The sequence below is a fragment of the Branchiostoma lanceolatum genome, chromosome 16 (genome assembly GCF_035083965.1).
Source record: "Branchiostoma lanceolatum isolate klBraLanc5 chromosome 16, klBraLanc5.hap2, whole genome shotgun sequence".
Taxonomy (NCBI): Eukaryota; Metazoa; Chordata; class Leptocardii; order Amphioxiformes; family Branchiostomatidae; genus Branchiostoma; species Branchiostoma lanceolatum.
In genome coordinates, this window is record NC_089737.1 from 11986735 (window position 1) to 12008328 (window position 21594).

Below are 21594 nucleotides of genomic sequence, written 5' to 3' on the forward strand. Positions count from 1 at the left end.
AACGTTATAGAACATGGAGATCATATTCATGATTTATGCTCCTTGGAAAATCAAACACATACACGTCAGGTGTTTGTCAGATAGAGTTCATTATAGTAACTAGGTCAACGAGTCACAACGACACATACGTCGCGGGCAGATATGGGGTAGGGGTGTGACTTTGATAATAGTCTGAGAATTAAGTCAGCCAATTTCTTCTGCTGACACGTCATTGGTTCAAGTCCGGACTTTCAAGCCCGGACCTGAACCTAAACCTCTGGACTCGAGTCCGAACCTAAACCTAAACTCGGGTTTAGGTACGCACCACTAGGTGTGGGTAAGGCCTCCTTCCTGTATTACTTCGAGTGTATCTTCCAAAAGAGTCCTGTCTAAGAAATGATTGGGACCAAAAAGAGTGTGTTTAGGTCAATCATAGGCTAGATTTACACACGCATTTCCCAAGCACACTCGGAGTAGACTCAGCCGAAGTCCGACTCGTCAAGGACCCTCCCCTTCAAGTGCGGTCTGTTTACACATGGGGCCTCGAACTCGAACCTGGAACGCAGTATTGTCTCCATTTTGTAACATGACCAACTGAACTTGCACAACAGGAGGCACAAAGTCTTTCACAGATGCCGACAAATTATGGCATAAAAAATAAGATGCGAATTTCGACATTGGCACCAAGTTCCTTCACTTATTCTTATATGACCCCTGGCCTGAGGATTGCATAACTCAGTCGACCGTCCGTGGATTCGGACAGAATTAAACGCAACCTGGGTCCGACTTGCTCCCAACATGCTGTCATACGTCATCCCCACCACCCCACCGGCAGTCCAATCAGAATAGCACACCGCGACTACTAGTTTAACTGGTTCAACCGCCCGGACTCGTGAACACTTTACTAGAACAGGTAGGCCCAGTCTACGTGCTTTGGAACTCCGTCCAACTTCCTCCGTTATTATACCTGTGCGTTTCCTCCGTGTTTGCAAAAAGATACCTACTCTAGTTCAACATCTTACGGCATCCAACATCTTCCAGCGAGCGATGTTGTGGACTGTCCGTCGTAAGGGGGGCTGAAAACTCCTAAATCCGAGCAGGAGCTTTCTGAGCCCCCTGAGGACCCATCACTTGTCTTGCAGAGCGGTGTCTTCAGTTGTCTGCACCTACGCTCACCAAAGGAGTTTTGTAAAGACACCAAGAAGTTTTCAAGATGGTGAACCCGGGCTTCGCTCCCCGACATATCCCCGCGTTCTCCGCCGCCGACTATGCCGTGTTTGTTGCCCTGCTCATCGTATCGGCGTCCATCGGGATCTTCTTCGCTTTTTCCGGCGGCGGACAGAAATCGACCCGACAGTTCCTCCTTGCCGACGGAAATATGAACATTTTTCCCGTCACCATGTCCCTGTTAGCCAGCTTCGTTTCGGCCATAACTGTGTTAGGGATGCCGGCTGAGATTTACCTACACGGGACGATGTTTTTCATGTTTTGTCTGTCGTTTTTACTGATGGCCGTGGTGTCTGCACACATCTTCCTGCCTGTGTTCTTCAACCTGGGATGCACAAGTGCTTATGAGGTGAGTGAGGACTGTTATTGCCCTCGCCTAGAAATTAGAAGGTTTTGTTTTCGTCAGCGTTCGTGTGTGTGGTGTGTGTGTGTGTGTGGTGTGTGTGTGTGTGCGTGTGTGTGCGTATGTGTGTGTGTCTGCGCGCGCGAGCGAGCGCGCGCGTGTGTGTGTGTGCGTGTGTGCGTGTGAAAACGATAACTCAAGAATGCCTAGATGGATTGTCTTGGTATGTGGGTAGGTCTTCTTGAGACTTGAAAATGATTATCAAAGCATGTGGCGTGTTTTAGAAAGAATAACTTCTTTTTCCTGTGTTGATGAGTCTGCTTTTTGTTACAGTCAATCGTACTTTTAGATGTTGTCTTAACAGATTCGGTTGTTTCTGTGACTTGATCCAAGTTTTTCAAGTCCTCCGTAAGTCGTAATCTCTTAGAATACATATTGGCATTTACCACACATTGTATTATTACGAATTCAAGGACAAGGACAAAAAGATCTTTGTCCATAACAAATCGAGTTCACCTCACCGACGTTTCGGTGGGAGTCTGTCACCTTCCTTAGGGCAATCCTCACTGGTTCTACTTCGCACAGCCGCTAGGTGTCGCTGCAGTGTCGGTAGCCTGGTCCCAGTGTCTAGGGGTCAGGTTAGGGGTGTTTTATCAGACCCAGTCTGCTTAATTGATTCGTTTTTGTCAGCGTTTCTACTTAGCTGCCATATAGAAATTCGCAGCCTATCTACTTGAGCTGCCATAGAAAGTTTCGCCGTCACCCTGTAGGGGGCGAGCTAATTTGATCCAAGGCCATAAACCCACCCCCAAGGGGGCTAAGCTGTCTGCTGGGTGGGCGGGCATCACTCCCAGCGCCGTAGAGATATCAGGGAGCCCCCGATGGTACATGTATGGTTTCCAGGCTACAATGTCGGAAGAATACAGTCGCAAACGTGGAATTACATTATTCATTACGTATGAGTTAACACAAACACCGACCATTCAGGTTATATCGTGACGGCAAGGAGATATCAATCGCGAGATAGCTTTGAAAGGTGTCCCAAAGTCCTGTCCCGCACTCTTACCCTAAAAGATGGACACATGTTGGGACGAGGCTGAGCTCGAGCGACATCTACCTGTCTGCTGTAGTATTGCATCGGAACTTCCCTGCGGCACCTTTCCGTGAGCCCACGTCACATTTTGTTATCCAGACTTTTCTCCAGGGCCTACACGGGTCTAACCTAGAACGGGCTGCCGTATAATGTCATTGAGGCGTTTTCGCCCTGGAGCCGGCCCCATAGCAGATCATAGCAGGCCCCACAAGGACATCTTCTATTCATTTTTCTTGTTGACGTTTTTTCAGCACATTCTCTCTCCTCTATTGGCCGGTATCAAAACAAACAGATATCAATTGATAGTTAAAAAGCAATGTTGAAAACCACCCGATAGCCTGTTGTTGAGACTACTGTAAATGCAGAAATGTTCGCGGTGGCTTTATGTTCGCGGTTTTCGCGGCGACCGTTTTACCGCGCACTTAAAACCACCGCGAACATTTCTGTCCAATATTGTAGCAGTGTGTGACTTTAGGGCTGCCGCAAACGTAAGACCACCGCAAACACTCCATTTTCGCCTTAGGCCACAGCAAGTAATTTTTATGGATGACATCAGCGCGCTCATTAATTTTCGCCTGATTTTGAAATAAAAAACAAGAAATTTCATTGCCCTCCGACGGTGGCCAACATGCCAAAAATTGGCAAATATGCCGTAAACATTGACAGTCTAAGGTGTTTCATTGCATATGAATACCCAGTGTAGTTCCTGCCCATGATGGTATGATAACACGCTGTTTTCTGCATTTGTTCTAGAAAGGACATTATATAAATAATGGGGTGGGGGGGGGTCTAGTAAATTGAGCTGTATACACAAGGTGTTTCATCGCATATGAATACCCAGTGTAGTTGCTTCAGATGATGGTACAACAAGATCTTTTCTGCATTTGCAGTCTATTGAGATGTATACACATCTACAAGGACATGTTTACTATTGGATCAAGGAGGTTTTATATTATATATTAATGAATGCAGGACTAAAACATAGGTTGAATACAGGACTAAAAGACCTGTTGGTCATGATATCATATTTCGTCGCCTCAATTCTTGTTTAACAAGAATTATGATCTCAAAATTTGAAGATACAGGAATCTTGTTTTTTTTGGCCCGCCTTGTTTTTTTTTCGCCCTATCTCATTAATTTTGGAGTCTGCGGAGGATGTCATCCATAAAATTTACTTGCTGTGGCCTTAGCTCGAAACAAAAACCACGCGAACTTAAATGCATGTACAGTACTTCACAAGAACCTTTCTGACCTCCCTCTTCTCTAGCGCGACATGCAGCCTTTTGCACAGCTTGTTGGCCACACGCCCCTTAGGGCTGGTACGTTTTACATCGGGCCTGGGGGCAACAAACGTGCCACGTTGAACAGTTTGTCCAGATGAAACGCCACTTATTTGAAGGTTTTGTTGTACTCATGGAGTCCGCCGACCCATGATTATTTGTTTACTTATGAATCAAACTAAAACAACACAAAAAGTATAGATAAAAAAGGTGATGATCAAAAGATGTAACAATTGTACAAATTGTTGCTGTATCAAAAAGGTGACAATAAAAAGGTGATAATTATGAACGTTGCTGTACGTTATATTCACCTTGTCTCATAATCAAACAATAAAAGAACAAAAGGTGCTCAAAACTAGACACTTTTTCTAGGAGATCCCTGTGAGTGAGGGGAGAGTATGTGATCCTCTTTGACCTCTTTAAACTAACTAGAATAATAATTTGAAGAAAAATTAGCTGCCTCCCACCCCGTCTCAACTTCACAGGTAGACCCGCCCATCTTCGACTAATTATAATTGACAGACGATACCCCCTTGCCCTCTCAGTACGCAGGCGTCGGGTCAGTAACTCGACCCGTCGTGCCGCCCGGCATCCAGGTGAACTCTTCACACCACAGCCAGGCTCTGTTTGAGTCCTCAAAACTTTCTCTCGGCGGGTTTTCCGTCAGTGTTTGCTCAACGGTGTCCGGTTCTGTGTACGCGTCGCGCCGACTAACTCTAGCTACCGTACGTACGCAAAGACGGGACCCAGCAGTCTGGATTTCGCCCAAGGACGCTCGAGGAAGAAGGAATTCTTCGAGCCCTCACAAGAGTAGTCGCCGGCGCGATCTTCGAAGTTCCACAGAGTCTTAAGATTAAGATCTTTTGTCTGAGTCTCTCTTCAAGAGCCTGTGACGTTTGTAAGGTTCTGCAGCTGTTTTGTTTACGGCTGGTAGGCCTTGAAAACGTTCGATTCAGTGTCGTTCCGCTTGGAAGGACAGCTACGATTGCGTCCCCTGGACTGGGTTTAGCCTGCCCCTCCCCCTAGACGGAAGTAAATACACCAAGGAGTTGAAGACGCCACGCAAGACGCCTTCAAGATGGTGAATCCAGGCTTCGCTCCCCGCGATATCCCCCTATTCTCGATCCCTGACTATGTCGTCTTCGCCCTCATGTTGGCGATTTGTACGGGGATCGGGATCTACTACGCCTGTGCCGGTGGAGGACAGAGGACGACCCGCCAGTTTCTCCTGGCCGACAGGCAGATGCAAATCCTTCCCGTGGCCATGTCCCTGTTAGCCAGCTTCATGTCTGCTATCACGGTGTTAGGGACGCCGGCTGAGACTTATGTGTACGGGACCATGTACTTCATGTTTTCCATCTCCTACCTGGTCATGGGAATGGCGGCTGCACATATTTACATGCCGGTGTTCTTCAACCTGGGAGTCACCAGTGCCTACGAGGTAAGATTTATCACCAAAACAAAAGTCTGAGAAAGTACTGAACTTTTCAAGATTTGCGATCTTTGATAAAATGACTGTTTTTTTTCTTTTAATGTGTTGAAATGTCCACAAACTTCGAGAAGTATGGGCATTGTAGTTGTGGTTGCAGGGTAACTTTTCTTTCAATGATTAAACATTGTTAACAAGGCCATTGCTCCGGTTGAGTGATTCAGTGGTGCTAGGGGACTGGCCAAAAATGACGTCGGGGTGGTGTCAAAAATGAGCGGAAATTATTCACATGAATCTAAGATTTACCCTGCAATTTTTCTATTTTCCTCTATCACTAAATTGTGTAATTTTTAAACGATGGCCACAAACCGAATCCACCGTCTTTTGTGGGTCATAGTGTTCTTACATTTATACCGTCTCTAATTTAAGCGTGTGTAACGGCTTGTCCCTAATGCCTCTCAGTTTTCGAAATACTCGGTTGCCCAGTTGCAAAGAAGTATGCATCCAAGTATTTTCAGGCCTACGGGTACAACTAGTAATACTATACGCTGTGCTACTCATGTTTCTTAACAACTAATAATAGTTTATGTTTGGTATTTGACTTTGCCCACTCTTGTTTAGACCTTGAAACAAGTGGTATGATGTAAATAGTTACTCTCCAAGCACTTTTCACATGAGCTCAATAGTTTTCCCCAGATTGTAATGGGGGGTTTCAAATCGTAAATTATGCGTTTATGCATTGTTGGATTGGAAGAAAAACATCGCTGTGAAAAGAGGTCCAGGGCGTTGAGTAGGCTGAAATAATCAGCACCTACTAATCCCTGTATCGTATATAATTTCTTCCAGTTCAGCGGACGGTAGGGTTGGTTTAGCCTCTACCAGGACCCACGGATGGCTGGAAAAAATAGTAGAAATTGGCCAAATAGAGTGAAATATATACATGTACAGTAGTATGCTAAGGGAGTCAGATACGGGGGTAGGGATCATTTGCTATCCACAAACTGTAACTTCAATAGCGGACTTACTTCTGACATATTTGCGCATGTTATCCGTCTATTTGGCCGATTGAATTTCTACCATTTTCCCAGCGTCCTGTGGAGCCTGGTAGAGGCTAGTGTTGGTTCAGCCAGGGTCTCTAGCCGCAGTCTCTTTCTCGGGTTATTGACCCTGATATATATCATAAGTTGGCCACATTGGGGTCACGTTTACTTACTGCAGCGCGCGATACGCTCAATTTGCCTCGTACAAAACTTCCTGTTCGGTTCTGAAGCTCCCTGAGTCACCCGAAACTAAACAGCGATATTATCATGTTTAAGTGTGATTCTGAGAGCGTGATACAGTATATCAAATGTCGACAGTGACATCTCATGCAGTAACGTCAACGACGTTTTCAACATCTCTCCCTTGAAATGGTGTGGAACTTATGTCAACAAACTAATTATGTACATCCAATGCCGGTACCGTTTCCTTGTTTTCGCCCTGTCTCGGAGAGATGAATGCACACGTTGTAATGTAAACACCTTGTTTTTTTCCGTCCGAGTTTTTGTCACAAGGACGTTGTGTTACGAATCTGACACCACACTGTATACAATGTAGAACGTGCCCTGTACGCAACAAAGGAAACGTACCTATAGGTCACTAACCTTACACGCCTGTGTTCTACTTGGAAAACAACACGTGAATAACATTTCGCTACAGCGCCACTCTTTGTCGATTTGTGTTGCCCTCTTAATAAGTCTTATTGAAATTTTTTTGTATATAATTGGAGAGACCACATGCCAACACACTGCTGGGGCACGATTCAAGGACATTCGCTGATACAGTCAGACTTTTGGTTGTACAAGTCCCGCGGGATTTCGCGTTATCTTGTCCGAGATTCCGCGGTATACACGTCGACAAGCATCAATAAAATGGCCTAAAATCGGTACAACAGAAGCATGACTTTTTGTATGTTTGTTTATTTGTTTTAGTGATTGTGAATAAAAAATTAAACATTTTTTATGTTATCTTGGTATCTTATGGCCCCACAATATAACCAAGTAGATTTATTGTTTGTTTCCATTTGCTGTTGTCCTCGGTTGACCTTAAAACATCTGTCGTCAGTTTCTAAGACCTTAATTACCCCCTCCCCCCATGGACCGTTGAAACGACTCACATGGCGCGAATCTAGGTCATTTTGGTCTCCGAGTACTTCATCAAGAACACATGGATGGATCCTAGCAACATCATCTCAAGGAATTTATCTGTTCTTTGTCGTCCTTCCAATTTTGCCTCTGCCTCCTTCTGCCCTTTCGTCCCTCCCAACTTCTTCCCCTTCCCTTGGCCCTTAGTCTTAGACGTTCTCTTGTTTTTCTTGGAACTATTTCAGAACTTTTACAACCGGCCACAAAGTTTTATATCAAAACTGTCGTCTGCGACCAGTTGGTATCGGTTACCATGGATGTTTCACGTTGGGAAACCAGGTACTGTGACGAATCAGTAACTCCTAATAACTCCAAATAAGGAGTTTTCTAATCAATGAGACATTTGATTCTTAGCGAGGGGCCGTCCAAGGTCATCCAAGAAGACGACGACCTCTGAACTGAGTTCTTAGGTGGATCAATGTGCATGTTGCTCCACGGAGCTTGGAGATACATGTTAGATAAAATTTCCTAGAAGAAGGTTGAGATGATCTTGAGAAGTGTAGATTTGTAAAATGAGTGAAACTAAAGAGGGGTAGACAAGTCACCGGCATTCGTAAGATTGTTAAAAATGGGGTCAAGAGTTTGCGCGAGTCTCATTTTGTTTTGAAGTAAGATTGATGGGGGGTCAGAGGGCATCTGTTTGTACAAAAAGGACAAAATGTCGCCGGCGGGGGCATGTGATGTTTCACCTGTGTTACTTGTGTCTGAGGCGCTCACACACCTGGTCTGTGTGACACCTGGTAATGCTTGGGTCACATTTCAAATCCGGGCTGTTTTTTAAGAACGACAAGTATGACATAAAAAACTACAAAACACAAAACGTGCCAAAAATCATTTAAGAGCATAGCTTGTGCATATTTTTTGATATACACTTTAATTTTTCGTTTCCTCAAACAACCCAGTCGGGCCAAGCCTTACAGGAGTCTACTTATGACCTATACGTTCAAGAGTTCGATTTTCTCGCTTGGTTGGGCACAAAGCCTCAAAGAACTTTTCAACTTTTCAACAAGACTAGGCAGCGTTGCTATGTGACATTGAGGATGGTACAAGAACAGCACCGGATATATGATTCAATTCTTCAGGGTCAAATCTATGGCCACAATATTTCCCATCCCCTCCCTCTGACACAAATCCAACCACAGCCATGACAATATGAGGTCGTCCTTTTCCAAGAAGGAAGCTACTCTCCCATTCTCAGAGCGCCAAACTTTCAAACCCACTGGAACGGCCGTCTCTCTTCAGTATATATTGCCAGGAAAGTTTGACTACCAATGGCCTATATCTTGCCATGGACTGACTCTCCTGGCCAATTTCCCCCTTTTTGCCGAATTTTACGATCCCTTACCCCCGTAGGAAGGCCTGGTGGAAGCTTCTCCAAGATCCCTCCAAGTCAGATGTTGGCTCAGACACGCAAAGGTCACGTCTAACGTTCCGCCCCTCAGGCGCACAGTTGGGGAGCAAGTTGTGGTTTGGGAGTTGTCATTAGGGACGTTCCATTTAATACGCAGGGCTGAATAGCAAAAACACTGCCAGTGTGATTGCATTCATCTTCGTTTTATAGTCTCAGACCAAAGAGGTTCTATCAAATAGATAAACAGAACGTCCTTGCTCAGACTGCTCGATGTCTTTTTTTCTTCAAAGATCTTGGAAGAATGTATGATACGTCCTGTGTAGAAGAATGTATGATACGTCCTGTGTAGAAGAATGTATGATACGTCCTGTGTAGCAGCCCACCTACCAAATGATACCTATAGTTAGTCTAGTCGGGCTGTTCTCGTACCTGTGTTGCAGATTGTTTTCCAGTGGTTATATAGTTTTGGCAGCTGGTAACGTTACACAGAAACGTTTTATTCCGGTCAAACCAGGTCAGGATCTAGGAGCAGAAGAGTTTTTGCCAAAGCTGCAGAAAACAAACACAAATCCCCGCAGGGAGTGACCTACAACTGTCTAATCTGAGCTCATCATCCTATACAGAAGTTGGGGGGCTTTTGTCACTAGGGTGTTTATGTTGTCAATGCTTTTGATGGTTTGTTGCTACGCACACGTAGTCCTACAAAGTTACTGAACGGACACTTCCGACTACACGTACCTGTATATAATTACCATGTATATTGCCGGAGGGCCTTTCTTTCGGGGGAAACTTACTGCAAAGATTGTTTTACACTGACACAAAAAACGGGTATGATGTATGATGCACAGTCTGATATCTTCCCACAAGAATTTGGGATTAACTCATACAGAAACGCCATTGATAAAATCTAACAGTTGGATGTAAACAGTGAAGACTATTTCATATAAGATCCCTGCTTCTCCCAGTAACTTGGAAATAGGAATATTTCTTTCTCTCTCTCCTTCCCGTTCTCTCTCTCACTCTCTCTATATTGTTCTCTCTCTGTGTCTCTCTCTCCGTCTCTCTTTCTCTCTCCCTCTATTGCTCTCTCTCTCCCCCCTCTCTCTCTCTACCTCTCTCTCTCCCCCTCTCTGTCCTCTCTCTCTCTCTCGAGCTCCCTCTATTGCTCTCTTTCTCTCATTGCTATCTCCCTACACGTTATCTTGCACGCTAGGGGCGTGACCCTTCTAAGGTAAACTTTCAAGACTTCTTCAGCGTGACACATGTGAGAACTCCTTCTTGACAGTTCACCCCGTTGCTAAGCAACCTCGGCATTCCTCTCGCTAACCCCAACCAGACAAGGCACCGGACTTGTTTACATCGTGACGTGTGCAAAACAAACTGTTTAGATTCCTGACGAGGGTTTGGGATAAACATGTCATTGTAATGATTGTATTCTTAAGGTTCGAATATAAAACTATCGTGTTAAACTGACGATTGAATAGTAAAAAGAGCAACTCCAAAAATATTACACATGTATCTAGAAGTTTAACCCTAGTACTTTACTAACTAGAATTATCTCTTACTATTAAAATCTTAATGGCATTAAACTATGTAAAAATTTGTTGGACCATTGTCTTTTCTTGGCGTGTCCACAAATTTTGAAACATTTTGTCTGGTGACTGCCCGCTGTACAAGTTATGCCAGGTCACGCGTTCCTATCTCCCCAAATAAGCAAAGATGTGGTAAAAGGTACACAAACATGAACATCTGCCACTTTCCCTGACCAAAGTTCGGGGGTAACCTGCAAGGATGAGACATCGTTTCAACAGTTCATGCATGCTTCCGACACAAAGTTGTTATCTTGATTAACCTTTACCAAACAAGAAAAGAATAGACTGATATATAAAGTTTACTAGTATGTGAAAGATCAAGGGTAAGGCTCTTTTAGAATAGTAAAAGGGAACTTTTCGCGGTGGTTTTATGTTCGCGGTTTTCGCAAACTTAAAACCACCGCTAACATTTCATTTTGAACATAATGAAAATAATGATAATGAAATCAATCTTTATTGCATATTCATTCCCCAGGGGGATAGATAGATGCATAAGTGACCACAAATGGTAGAATGAACATGAGGGAAAATAATAAAACCCTGCATGACAGTTTCAACCGTGAACTTAAAACCTACCGCGAATAAAATCCCCGCGAACATTTACCCTTTTACAGTATTTCAAAGCAGGGCTTTCTGTACTCTATTATTTTAAAGCATGTTAACAATCCAGTCTAAGCATGGTTATTACTGATTTATTGACATCAAATCATTGACAGTCCCATATCACTTTAAGAAGGCCATCTACCAGTTTGTCACCAATTATTCGTAAGTTAAGTTAGCAATCTGTATTTGTTATGATTATGTATATAACGTTATGTCCTTTTAATCTCGCACTGTATATATGTCTGTGTTTGTATACTTTTCGTGTTGAACCCTGGAAGATTAGTCGCAATTCGACTAAAGGGTATCGAAATAAACCAATAAACCAATTGACTGATTTTTTCGCCACGCAGTACCTGGAGCGGCGGTTCTCCAAGGGAATACGCCGGGTGGGGTCAGCCACCTTCATCCTGCAGATGGTGAGTCAGGAAAATAAATTTGTTGCGCTAGGAAGTGAATCATGCAAATGAGGGTCTCATTTTCATGATAAATGGCAAAAGTTTACGATAGCCTTCTTTACTAAGATAAGACTCTCATACTTTGGACAACTTGTGTCATTTCAATTCAATATGCTGCAGATGGTGAGTCACAGATATAACCTGCAAGTACAGTAAAATTCGCTAGGTAGTGCTGGCTTGTTGCATCGTATTATGACCATGGGACTAGAATGTCGTTTTCAACATGACGACACTAGACATTAGCCTGAATTCAATCAAGCCTCCTGTGACCGCTCGCCGCCCTGTAACCGCCTCGCAACCCGGGGAGGGGAGAGAAACCCCCCGGACAGCTGGAGTTTGCGTTATACAGACTAACTAGACATGAGATGTCCCTTTCTTCTTACAGGTGATGTACATGGGCATCGTGCTGTACGCGCCTTCCCTGGCACTGGAGGCAGGTATGTTGGAAATAAACGAACGAATTAGTTAATTAACCAAGTAATCAATTAATTGGTAGAGGAATGAATGAATCATCACCGTTGCGAGCTAGTACAAGTCCACTAGCAGCCTCAGATTACAAGCAGGTAAATTCTTCTTTTGATTTGACAAGTGGAGGTAAAAATAAGATGCCAATGTGGTCGTTTGTGCTTTACTAATGTCTACTTATAGTCTTGTTGTTTTACCTTTCCAGTGACGGGTATGAACGTGTGGGCCGCCGTCCTGTCTCTCGGTATCATCTGTACTTTCTACACAACAATCGTAAGTTGGCGTTTGTACGTCTTTGTACGCTGCAGCAACGGATGGGTATTTTCAGATTAGTTGCAATGATAGTAATTCTAGATAAAGAACTGTGCCATTCAGTCATTTACCAACCTGATGAAACTATTCACGGAAACACTGTTGACGCTTCACAGTTGTATTTATAGTCGTACCCGGAATGGGAGAAGGAGGATAGAACTACATGCTTGTCTTTTTAGATGAGAGACGCGTACGTGACACGAAATTGTGATACCGTTTTCATGCAGGGCGGAATGAAAGCCGTGCTGTGGACCGACACGTTCCAGGTGTGCGTGATGATAGCGGGGTTTCTCGCCGTGATTATCCAGGGGTGTCTCCAACTAGGCGGCATCTCTGAGGTTTGGGAAGTCAACAGGCAGGGCGGACGGCTGGAGTTCTTCAAGTACGTCATACATAAGTCCTACATAATTAATCCTACATATGTCCTACACAGTGCTACATGGTCTTACATAGTTCTACATACGTTCTTCATATTTGTATAAGTCGGGGTAATTTATAGATTGCGATCGCCGATGCTACCGTTAGATATCCCGATCTGAGTCCCTGGCGTAATTACTAATTTGCATACTCGTCACTTCCCGCGATTTTCTCACTGATGACGTAATAATGGCTCAGAATTATACACTTAATAAATTCTAAGAGTCTATGGCATTTGCCCTTGCTCTCAATAGTAAGTACAATATACATAGTTATACTGGTTAAATCGTCTATAGTAAGGTTGCACACGATTCCGAATACGCATGCGCAAGGTCAAAGGTACAGGCACCTGACTCGTAAACAATTCTCGTCTCGACCGTTGTCTCGATTTGTCTCTTTTTATGTAAGTCTCACAGGCCTTCATCTTTGATGTATTAGCCACAATACGTGTCGCTGCGCATGCACTCTAGGAATTGCGACCAAGCTTGTATTATAGCACTGAATTTACGTTACGCATCATCATCATCATCATCATCATCATTCCATTACGCTTTGATTGACATAAAACCATGCCTTCTATCTTTGTGCAGCTTTGATCCGGACCCCCGAGTGCGTCACTCCTCCTGGTCCGTGCACATCGGCGGGACGTTCATGTGGATCGCCATCTTCGGGGTGAACCAGGCGCAGGTCCAGCGCTACCTCACCGTCAGCAAGCTCAGCAGGGCGCAGATGTAAGACACAACCTTTTGTCTCTCTTGCCTGGAGTCCAGCCTTGTTAGCCTTTGTCCGCTCCCAACGGTTGGCGGCTAGCGGACGTTCAGAGCGGGTCAAGGCTGGGCTTCAGGCTATTGCCTCTCAGCCCAAGGAACAATGTCCATCAAAGCTTGTATGATGCAGACGGCTGTCTATCGTAGGTAGTATCAGTGTCAGTGTCCGAGTAAGGTTGGCCTATGTTAGCATTTTTCAATGCCAGGTCCGGACTGCCAGGGGTCTTATGTCATAATCGCATTGTTCTGTGCCAAAAAAAGTTTCATTTATGTAACTTTGGTTCTGTTATTCTGATTTTCAGTGCCCAGTATATGAGTAGGACTGCCCTTAATTTTAGCCTTTGTTGAGGATTTTCTGTGTCCTGAATATTATTATAACCGCCGTTTGTTGTTGATTTTCAGTGCCCTGTACACCGTACTTTGTTGATGATTTTCAGTGCCCGGTACCTGGTTATAAGTTATTATCGTCCGTTGTTGTTGATTTTCAGTGCCCTGTACATGGCCATAAGTCATAACCGTCATCTGTTGATGATTTTCAGTGCCCTAAGTACATGGCTATAATTGTTATTTCTTTCTAAATTTCAGTGCCCTGTACCTGAACGTTGTTGGCCTGTGGCTGATCGTGACGCTGGCGACCCTGTGCGGACTGGTCCTGTACGCCTTCTACAAGGACTGTGATCCGATTGTGGCTGGGTATATCAGAACTTCGGATCAGGTGCGTTCGTCTACAAACTGTGTTTCTTCCCCTCCTCCCCCATCCCCCCTCTCTTTCTCTCCCTGGTGTCTCTCTGGGCTCCCTCAGGTCTCTCTCTCTCTCTCTCTCTGGTATCTCTCTTTCTTTCCTTTTTCTTTCTCTCTCTCTCATATATCTCGCTCTGTCTCTCTCTCTCCTCTCTCTATCTATCTTAACACAGCATATACCTAAAATGCACTAATTCCACTATTTTGATTCCTTTTCTTCATCTCTCTCCTCTCTCTTTCTCTCTCCCTCTAGTATCCAAGTATCTTCTCTCTCTATTACTGCAGAATGCACCTGCTTTTTGTACTATAAACGTTGCACTGATTCCACTATGTTGATTCCTTTTCCCGTGTGCAGTTGATGCCCCTGATTGTGATGGAGATCCTGAGCTGGTTACCGGGACTGCCTGGCCTCTTCGTGTCCTGTGTGTTCGCCGGCGCTTTAAGGTGGGCATCTCCTCGTTGTATCTGACAATATCCGACTACCGCTATGTGTATTATTTTAACATAGTTAGTAAGAGGACCCTGGTTGATAAGCGAATTACTTCAATGTACGTTGTCACAGTTGGAAAAAAATCGTTGACTTTTGGCAATGCATGCACAAAAAGTGGCTAAATAAAGGTGGCAACGGGATTCAATTTTACCATTAGGAAGCAATAGGAGAATCCCGAATATATCATCTACATACCATGCAAAATTCGACAAGATGAAGGTTGATTTTTCTTAACACCTACATTTTGATACAACTCTGTTCCTTTCGTTGCAGCACGATGTCTTCCGGCTTGAACTCCCTGTCCGCCGTGACTCTTGAAGACTTCGTTCGCTCCTTTAAGACGGATCTGACGGAGGCCCAGTACACCATGATATCTAAGCTTCTCGGTAAGACGTCTTATTAGCAGTTGGCTTAACTTACTTAGACTTAGAGGCTCCCACGTCGTGCTACGCTGGAGGCAGTTAGGGAAGTCATGTACGTTCTGTCTGCAGCCAGCCTCATCGCTTCCTTCCATCTCCTGTTCACTGTCTTCAGATCTCTGTCAATCGTCTGCTGCCAGATCATCTTTGGACGACCCCTTCTTCTCCGACCTTGTGGTTTCCATTGAAGGACTTGATTAGCGAATCGCTGGCTTCTTATAACTGTTGGAAATTCCTTGATTTTAACACACCGATATCGGATATGTGATGCTAACCCAGTTCTTGTTTTGTGTCGTCCGTAGTGGCCATCTACGGTGGCCTGATGATACTGATGGCGTACGTCTCGTCTTTCCTTGGAGGAATCTTGCAGGTAAAAACTCAAACTCTCATTAGTGATTCAAATTTAAACTCACTATGAATATCCCACCAAACCCTCTGCAAGATGAATGACTCACCCGATGACCTTAAGGACCTAAAGGTCAAAGGTGTCTGAAATTCTGTCTTAAATATTTCTACATGTGGCTACAGCAAGTGACACCCCATACAAACTCCAAGCCAAATGCGAGAGTGCAAAAAGGGGTGCCTTTTTCTATTCACATATATTTTAAGAGTATACGGCAAAAAGCACAATTGCTTAAGAGTAAAATACAATGACAACATACATACATAACTACAAAACGTTATCTTCGACTTCCGTTTCAGGCTGCTCTGAGTATATTCGGGATGATCGGCGGACCGCTGCTGGGGCTCTTCACGCTGGGCATCCTCTTCCCATGGGCGAACGTCTGGGTGAGTTAGTTACTAGTACTCCAAGCTTCCTCAAAACGAGTATATCTTGTTACCACAGAAGTAGTAGCAGTAGCGGCGTCGAATGGCCGAATAGCTAGGCTAGCGGACACGGGATCGAGAGGTCACGGGTTCGACTCCTGACGTTCCTGGCTAGATGTTGTGTCCTTGCCCTGAAATTGCCCTGATCACTCCACCGTGGTGTAAAATGGGTATCTGACTTCGGGTGAGGAGGTAGTGGAAAGAGAAGGATGGGCTGCCCTTCCAATACCGTGCCCAGTCGGTAACAAAAACCACTGCCCCTACGGCCTCAGGAAGGCTATGAGACTACATTTACCTTTTCATACATGTACATTTTACCATAGAAGACAGACCAAGACTTTCGTAAGTTAATCTACGGCAGTATGTTATGGTTACTAGTAATTAAAGTTGAGAAAAATCAACCTCTCAACAGGATCGTTTGGCATTAGATATCATTTTGACATTTTTATCTATATCTTTATTTTGTTTGTCAAAACCAGGGAGCGTACGCCGGGACAGCCGCGTCGTTCCTTCTTGTGTTCTGGGTTGGAATCGGCGCGCAGGTCTACAAACCCCCCGTCAACAAACCGCCTATATCCGTCATGGGCTGCCCTCGTCTCAACGAGACCATCAGCAACGTTACCATGTCAACCGTTACCATGGTGACGGACATGTTTACGACGACTGAGGCCGGTCCTGTGGTAGACGACAGGTAGGATGACGAAATGCAAATTAGTGAAGGAAAATGGTTGCTTATGTACCCATATCAAGAGCTTTTGCCAGTTGAAAATATAGGAGACGTTAAAAAATATTACATACTAGTACTTTTTCTATGTGTATATAGATCATTTCTTTGTATTCAATTCCCAAAGCGAGACCAAATTATCCATACATGATTGTGACGTATCTTATATACTGTTATATATTATGTGACATTTTGTACTTCGAAATATAGCCTGGTAGTGTTGTTGTTTAATAGCCTTTGCCATACATTGTACCATGTACAATTGTTGAATAATAGTAATTCATTCATCCATTCCTTCCTTCCTTCCTTCATTCATTCCTTTCCAGGCCGGATGTTGCGAAGTACTGGTACTCCATGTCGTACCTGTACTACAGCGTCATCGCCGTGCTGACGGTACTGATCGTCGGTCTGGTGGTCAGCTTCATCACAGGTGGGTTATGGGCAAGGTTCGAAATACTGTATGCATGTACTTCTGTGCACCCGCAATTGGAGCTGTGCACCTAATGTTGAACTGCGGTTGCACTGATATTTTTGTAGGCTATAGGGCTAAGGTGCTATTTTACACAAGCATACTGAATATTCTAGAAATCTAAGTATCCGAAAAAGTAATACAACCTTTGTTGTATTTTGTTTATTGTATTACCGATTGCAGTTATCAAGATAGGCAGTAGGGTTGAACTTTGTAATTCTGTTTTGCTGACATTCTATTCTAAGTTGGGCACCAAACGTTTTTTTCTGTGCACCTAACCTTTTAGGTTGTATAGAGGCTATGTTCTGTTCTGTTATCTTATCTTGCAACGTATTTTATTCTCGGTCCCAGGTGCCCAGGACCCCGAGGAGCTCGATCCCAGGCTGATCACGCCGTTCTTCGACACGGTGTGCTGCTGCTTCCCCGAGCGCTGGCGGGCCAAGCTGCGGTGTGGCGTCCCTCAGGAGGACAGGGTACGGAGTCGTCTCTAGTTACCTTCGTCAGAAGGTTATGTTTTAGGTTTCGCTATGGTATAGTGGCTGCGGATGTGAACATCATAAATTCGAGAAGTTGTGGATGGATATTCATAATTGTTGGTAGGTGTCGGGTAGACGAAGGTCAAGATCGAAAATGGGCACCGTGCGGTACTGCAGCGGAACGTTTGAAATGTAGTTTTCTGGAAGTGTAAATGGTCGTGATTTTTGAGTGGTGGATAGCTCTTGTCTTGTTCTTTGTCTGGTCAAGATGTTGATATTTATTCTCATTTTGTCGCCATCTATGTATGTCTGTCTGTCAACCTCCTCTGTCTGTGACCTGTGTAGTTGTACACTTCTTCAGGTCAAGATGTTGATAATTTAGCTTACATCATTATACTGTCCAAATACCAATCTTTACCTTATCGGGCTTATTGTCCCTTGCAAATTGTATGTGACGCTGTTGAAATAAGTTATAAAAACTTGAGTGCAAATTGCCCTTGCTAGCTTGCCTGTCCAAAAGCAAAAAGAATACCAATCCTTCTACAGCAATACCTTCTTTCAACGGGTTGCAAAGTCATGGAACTCTCTCCCTGAAAAATGAACCCCCTGAATGCAACCCACCAGCCTTCTATACACCGCCATCTCCTACCATAGTCACCTGTATTTCCCTATTTTCCCATCAACTTATTTCCGTTTTGTCGTCATCTATATGTATGTCTGTTTGTCTGTCAACCTCCTCTGACTGTGAGCTACCGGGAGTGTGACGTGACCAACAGGTCAAAGGTGGTTGGAAGCCTGTATCTGCCCCTGTCACGGTTCTTAGAATGTTGATGGGACCTGATGTCGATAGTTTAAATTTCTTTAACTTTTAGTTTTCAATGCAGAGCTAGCAAGGTTTAAAAAAAGAAAGTTTGTATCTATTGTAATTGTTTAAGATCTGCCATTAATCACGAATTGAAACCCTCCCCTACATGCGTTACCAAAGGAACTGTGGATGGAAAGAGATATGAAAGCGGAGGAGTCGGAGCAAGGTCAGGAACTTGTCGAGTTAAAGCCTGTCGGTCGTGACTCACAGAAACCACTTCTCAGGCGCAAAACGCCATGGGATGATCAACCCGAGGTGTTTGACTAACTTCGTAACGGTGGTGTTCACATAATCTCCAAGCAGATCCAACGGTTGCAACGACCTATCCAACTGGCAGAAGAAATTTGTATTGCAAGCAGATCCAACGGTTGCAAAGACCTATCCAACTGGCAGACGACATTTCTATTACAACCCGGGTGCAATAAAAATTTCTTCTGCCAGTTGGATACAGTCTTTGCAACCGTTGGATCTGCTTGAAATAAAAATTTCTTCTGCCAGTTGGATACGGTCTTTGCAACCGTTGAATCTGCTTGGAGAGTAGTGTTCACAGCGGTGGTGGTCGTTGGGTCGTGTTAGAACTGCATGTTGGTGTATGGTGCAAGGTGATGGGTGAAAAGGTGGTTTAGTGGCATCTTTGCGGCGTCCGTTTTACAAGTCCTGGTTAGCTTTAGTACTACATTTAGTCAACTGTATGCTGTTTTTGTGCAACAGAAATTCTGTACCAAGGCCTTTTTTTAAATATTTAAAGTGGTCTTTGAGTATTACCGGTCGGCCTCACACTCAACAATCTTCAGCCGAATTTGTTGATCACCAGAAGATCGACAAATTACTAAATCGACAAAAGGACGCCTGAAAATCTACCCTATCATGTTATTATATCATACCTGATGTGACGCCGTTATTAACCTTATCAACGGTTGTGGTGTAGCCTGTATTTACACAAGCTCTCGGCCGGAGGTTACTGACCCCCAGCCCGGGATGGCGGTTACAAGACCGGCTGGCCACTAGGAGCGCGATTCGTCAGGCTAGTTGTGGTGGTGATCATTAAAAAGAACTATTTGGATTCTTACATATTACTTTTTACTGAAGTAAAGCTGAAGTAAACGTTACTTGACGTAACGTTAGAATAATTCCTATACGATATGTCTTACGAAACGTTTCCATCTATACAGGATTACTACTCAAAGAAAGACCAAGACGGGCGCCGGTCGAAGGATGAGGAGATGAAAACCTTTATAAAGGGAGAAGAAGATCAAGAGGGCGAAAAGCCGCCCGCCAGTCCGAACGGGAATGTCCCGGATGAGCGGAGCAGCAAGAGCAGCGTGGACTTCGAGAGTTCCATCTAAGGGCTAGTCCATTCGAGAAGTTGAGGGGGGTGTAGCCTCTACCAGCCTCCAGACGTTTTGGCCGATTTCAACCCTTTCCAGCCACTTAGAGGCCAGTGGAGAAAACCCTGTTGTTGTTTTTTTTTTTCACTACAGGGCATAAAATTCTTATACTTGGGATGTAGTGATAAAAGCTAGCCTGGATGCCAAATAGTTATGGAAGTTTAGAGCTGAGTAGGAGGCGTAGGAGGGGGAGTATAGTGCTGAGGTCACATTTCCAAACCGGGACCCGGCCGGGCTGTTTGCGTGAACGAAATTAAGCAATTCAAGAATATACACAAATGGTTGTCATGGTTAATTTTTGCAACTTTTGTATATTTGTTGTCTTTTATATCATACGTTTCGTTCCCGCAAACTGCCCGGCCGGGCCCCGGGTTGGGAATTGTGACCTTAGCATAAGCTAACTAGGTTGGCACACAGGCTAACAGATGAAAAATGGACACAAAATGTTTCACACTCAACTTTTCAAGAGGAATAGCCCGAACAACGAAGCTTCCGTGGTTTTTCTTACAAACTGTTGTAAGATCATTAAGAACACAATGTCTTCTCCAACCAAACTGTGTTAGGAGATAGAATGAAACTTTCAATATGTGTTGGGAGTTGTTTATTCATTGTCTTGTTATGCATAAATTTGCTGTATTGGGTGAAATAATTGATGACAAGCAGCCGATTTATTGTCCTTGGTTTTTTCAGTGAACTTTTTACCAGCTCATTGAGAATAAAGCTAGTACAATCAGTGCTTTGGCAGCGTCAGTGAATGTTAGGTTTGTAATTACCTGGGGGTTGTGAATCGTGAAACTAAACGACATTTTTCAGTGAATGGGGAAATGAAGGTGCATAGAAAACATGGCGTTCTACCTCTTCGCATTCTCCAACCAAATAAACAAAAATCGTGCGGAGACAGAATACCAAAATATGCTTTTTTTCTCGGTATACGTACATGACAAGGCATTCCAAAAAGAATACTTACTATTTTTCTTCCTAAGACTACTCCGAAGGCAAAGAATTTGCTTAATGTATCTCCAATCAAATTTTCTTCTTTTTTTATATGATTTTTCATTTGGTACGTTTGTGACAATTTGTGTTTGAATTTTGGGATCATTTTTGTTCCAATGGTGTTGTCAGAAGTGAGTTTTCTTAATTAATGATGCTTACTAAACAATGTACAGACTTCGCTGATTGGTCAAAACTTCATTTCTTTGATTGGATGGAATGACTGGCCAATCAGAGCTCGCTTGAACGTTATGATATTTCCATTGCTATGACGTACAGCCAATCGGAGCGAATGCTATGCTAATTGATTTAACTTTGTAGAACGTGTACTGCGAATTCGTCTAACAATTTAGAGCTATAAATCCATTGACATTTTGCTATTTTATCAATTTCTTCATTGTGTACATAAAGACATTGTGATTTTAACGGTGTGCATGGCGTAAGCGGTACTTATACTTAATATGTAATATTGCTTTACATGAACTTACACACTAAGGAATGAGTGAAGGCATTAGCGGACCCCACTACCATGGTATAGCCACAGAATTTTAGCCTTTGTCTGTATCAAATTAGTTAACGTTCAATTTTAACCGCTTTGATTTTCTTTATCTTCATCTTTGTGTGTGTACAAACAAGGAAATTAAAAGAGGATTTTATCTATATCTCTGTGAATATGGTTAATTTCATGGCCTGGCCTCACTGGCTTCG

At 43.8% G+C, this 21594-nt stretch overlaps 1 protein-coding gene across 4 annotated transcripts; it reads left to right on the plus strand.

The window, feature by feature from the left end:
- Nucleotides 1–865: 865 nt before the first annotated feature.
- On the plus strand, nt 866–21548 carry LOC136422307 (sodium-coupled monocarboxylate transporter 1-like). Of its 4 annotated transcripts, none has more exons than XM_066409983.1 (16): nt 866–1555; nt 11431–11496; nt 11921–11972; nt 12206–12273; nt 12540–12694; nt 13320–13460; nt 14082–14211; nt 14593–14681; nt 15001–15113; nt 15449–15516; nt 15849–15935; nt 16454–16665; nt 17025–17128; nt 17519–17640; nt 18629–18763; nt 19681–21548. In XM_066409983.1, the coding sequence occupies exons 1-16, from the start codon at nt 1193–1195 to the stop codon at nt 19852–19854; spliced, it is 2079 nt and encodes a 692-aa protein (XP_066266080.1). In that variant the 5' UTR covers nt 866–1192; the 3' UTR covers nt 19855–21548. The 4 variants fall into 4 exon arrangements, with proteins under 4 accessions (XP_066266080.1, XP_066266079.1, XP_066266082.1 ...); XM_066409982.1 differs by lacking the exon at nt 866–1555 and adding an exon at nt 4389–5363; XM_066409985.1 differs by lacking the exon at nt 866–1555 and adding an exon at nt 4390–5363 and having other exon boundaries at nt 18629–18674; nt 19681–19836.
- Nucleotides 21549–21594: the final 46 nt, after the last annotated feature.

Bases quoted from the DNA above. Each gene is read 5' to 3' on its own strand.
- LOC136422307 (XM_066409983.1), top strand. From the start codon at position 1,193: ATGGTGAACCCGGGCTTCGCTCCCCGACATATCCCCGCGTTCTCCGCC. The intron at 12,695-13,319 runs GTACGTCATACA...ATCTTTGTGCAG, and splicing joins GGACGGCTGGAGTTCTTCAA to CTTTGATCCGGACCCCCGAG. The intron at 17,641-18,628 runs GTACGGAGTCGT...GCGTTACCAAAG, and splicing joins GCGTCCCTCAGGAGGACAGG to GAACTGTGGATGGAAAGAGA.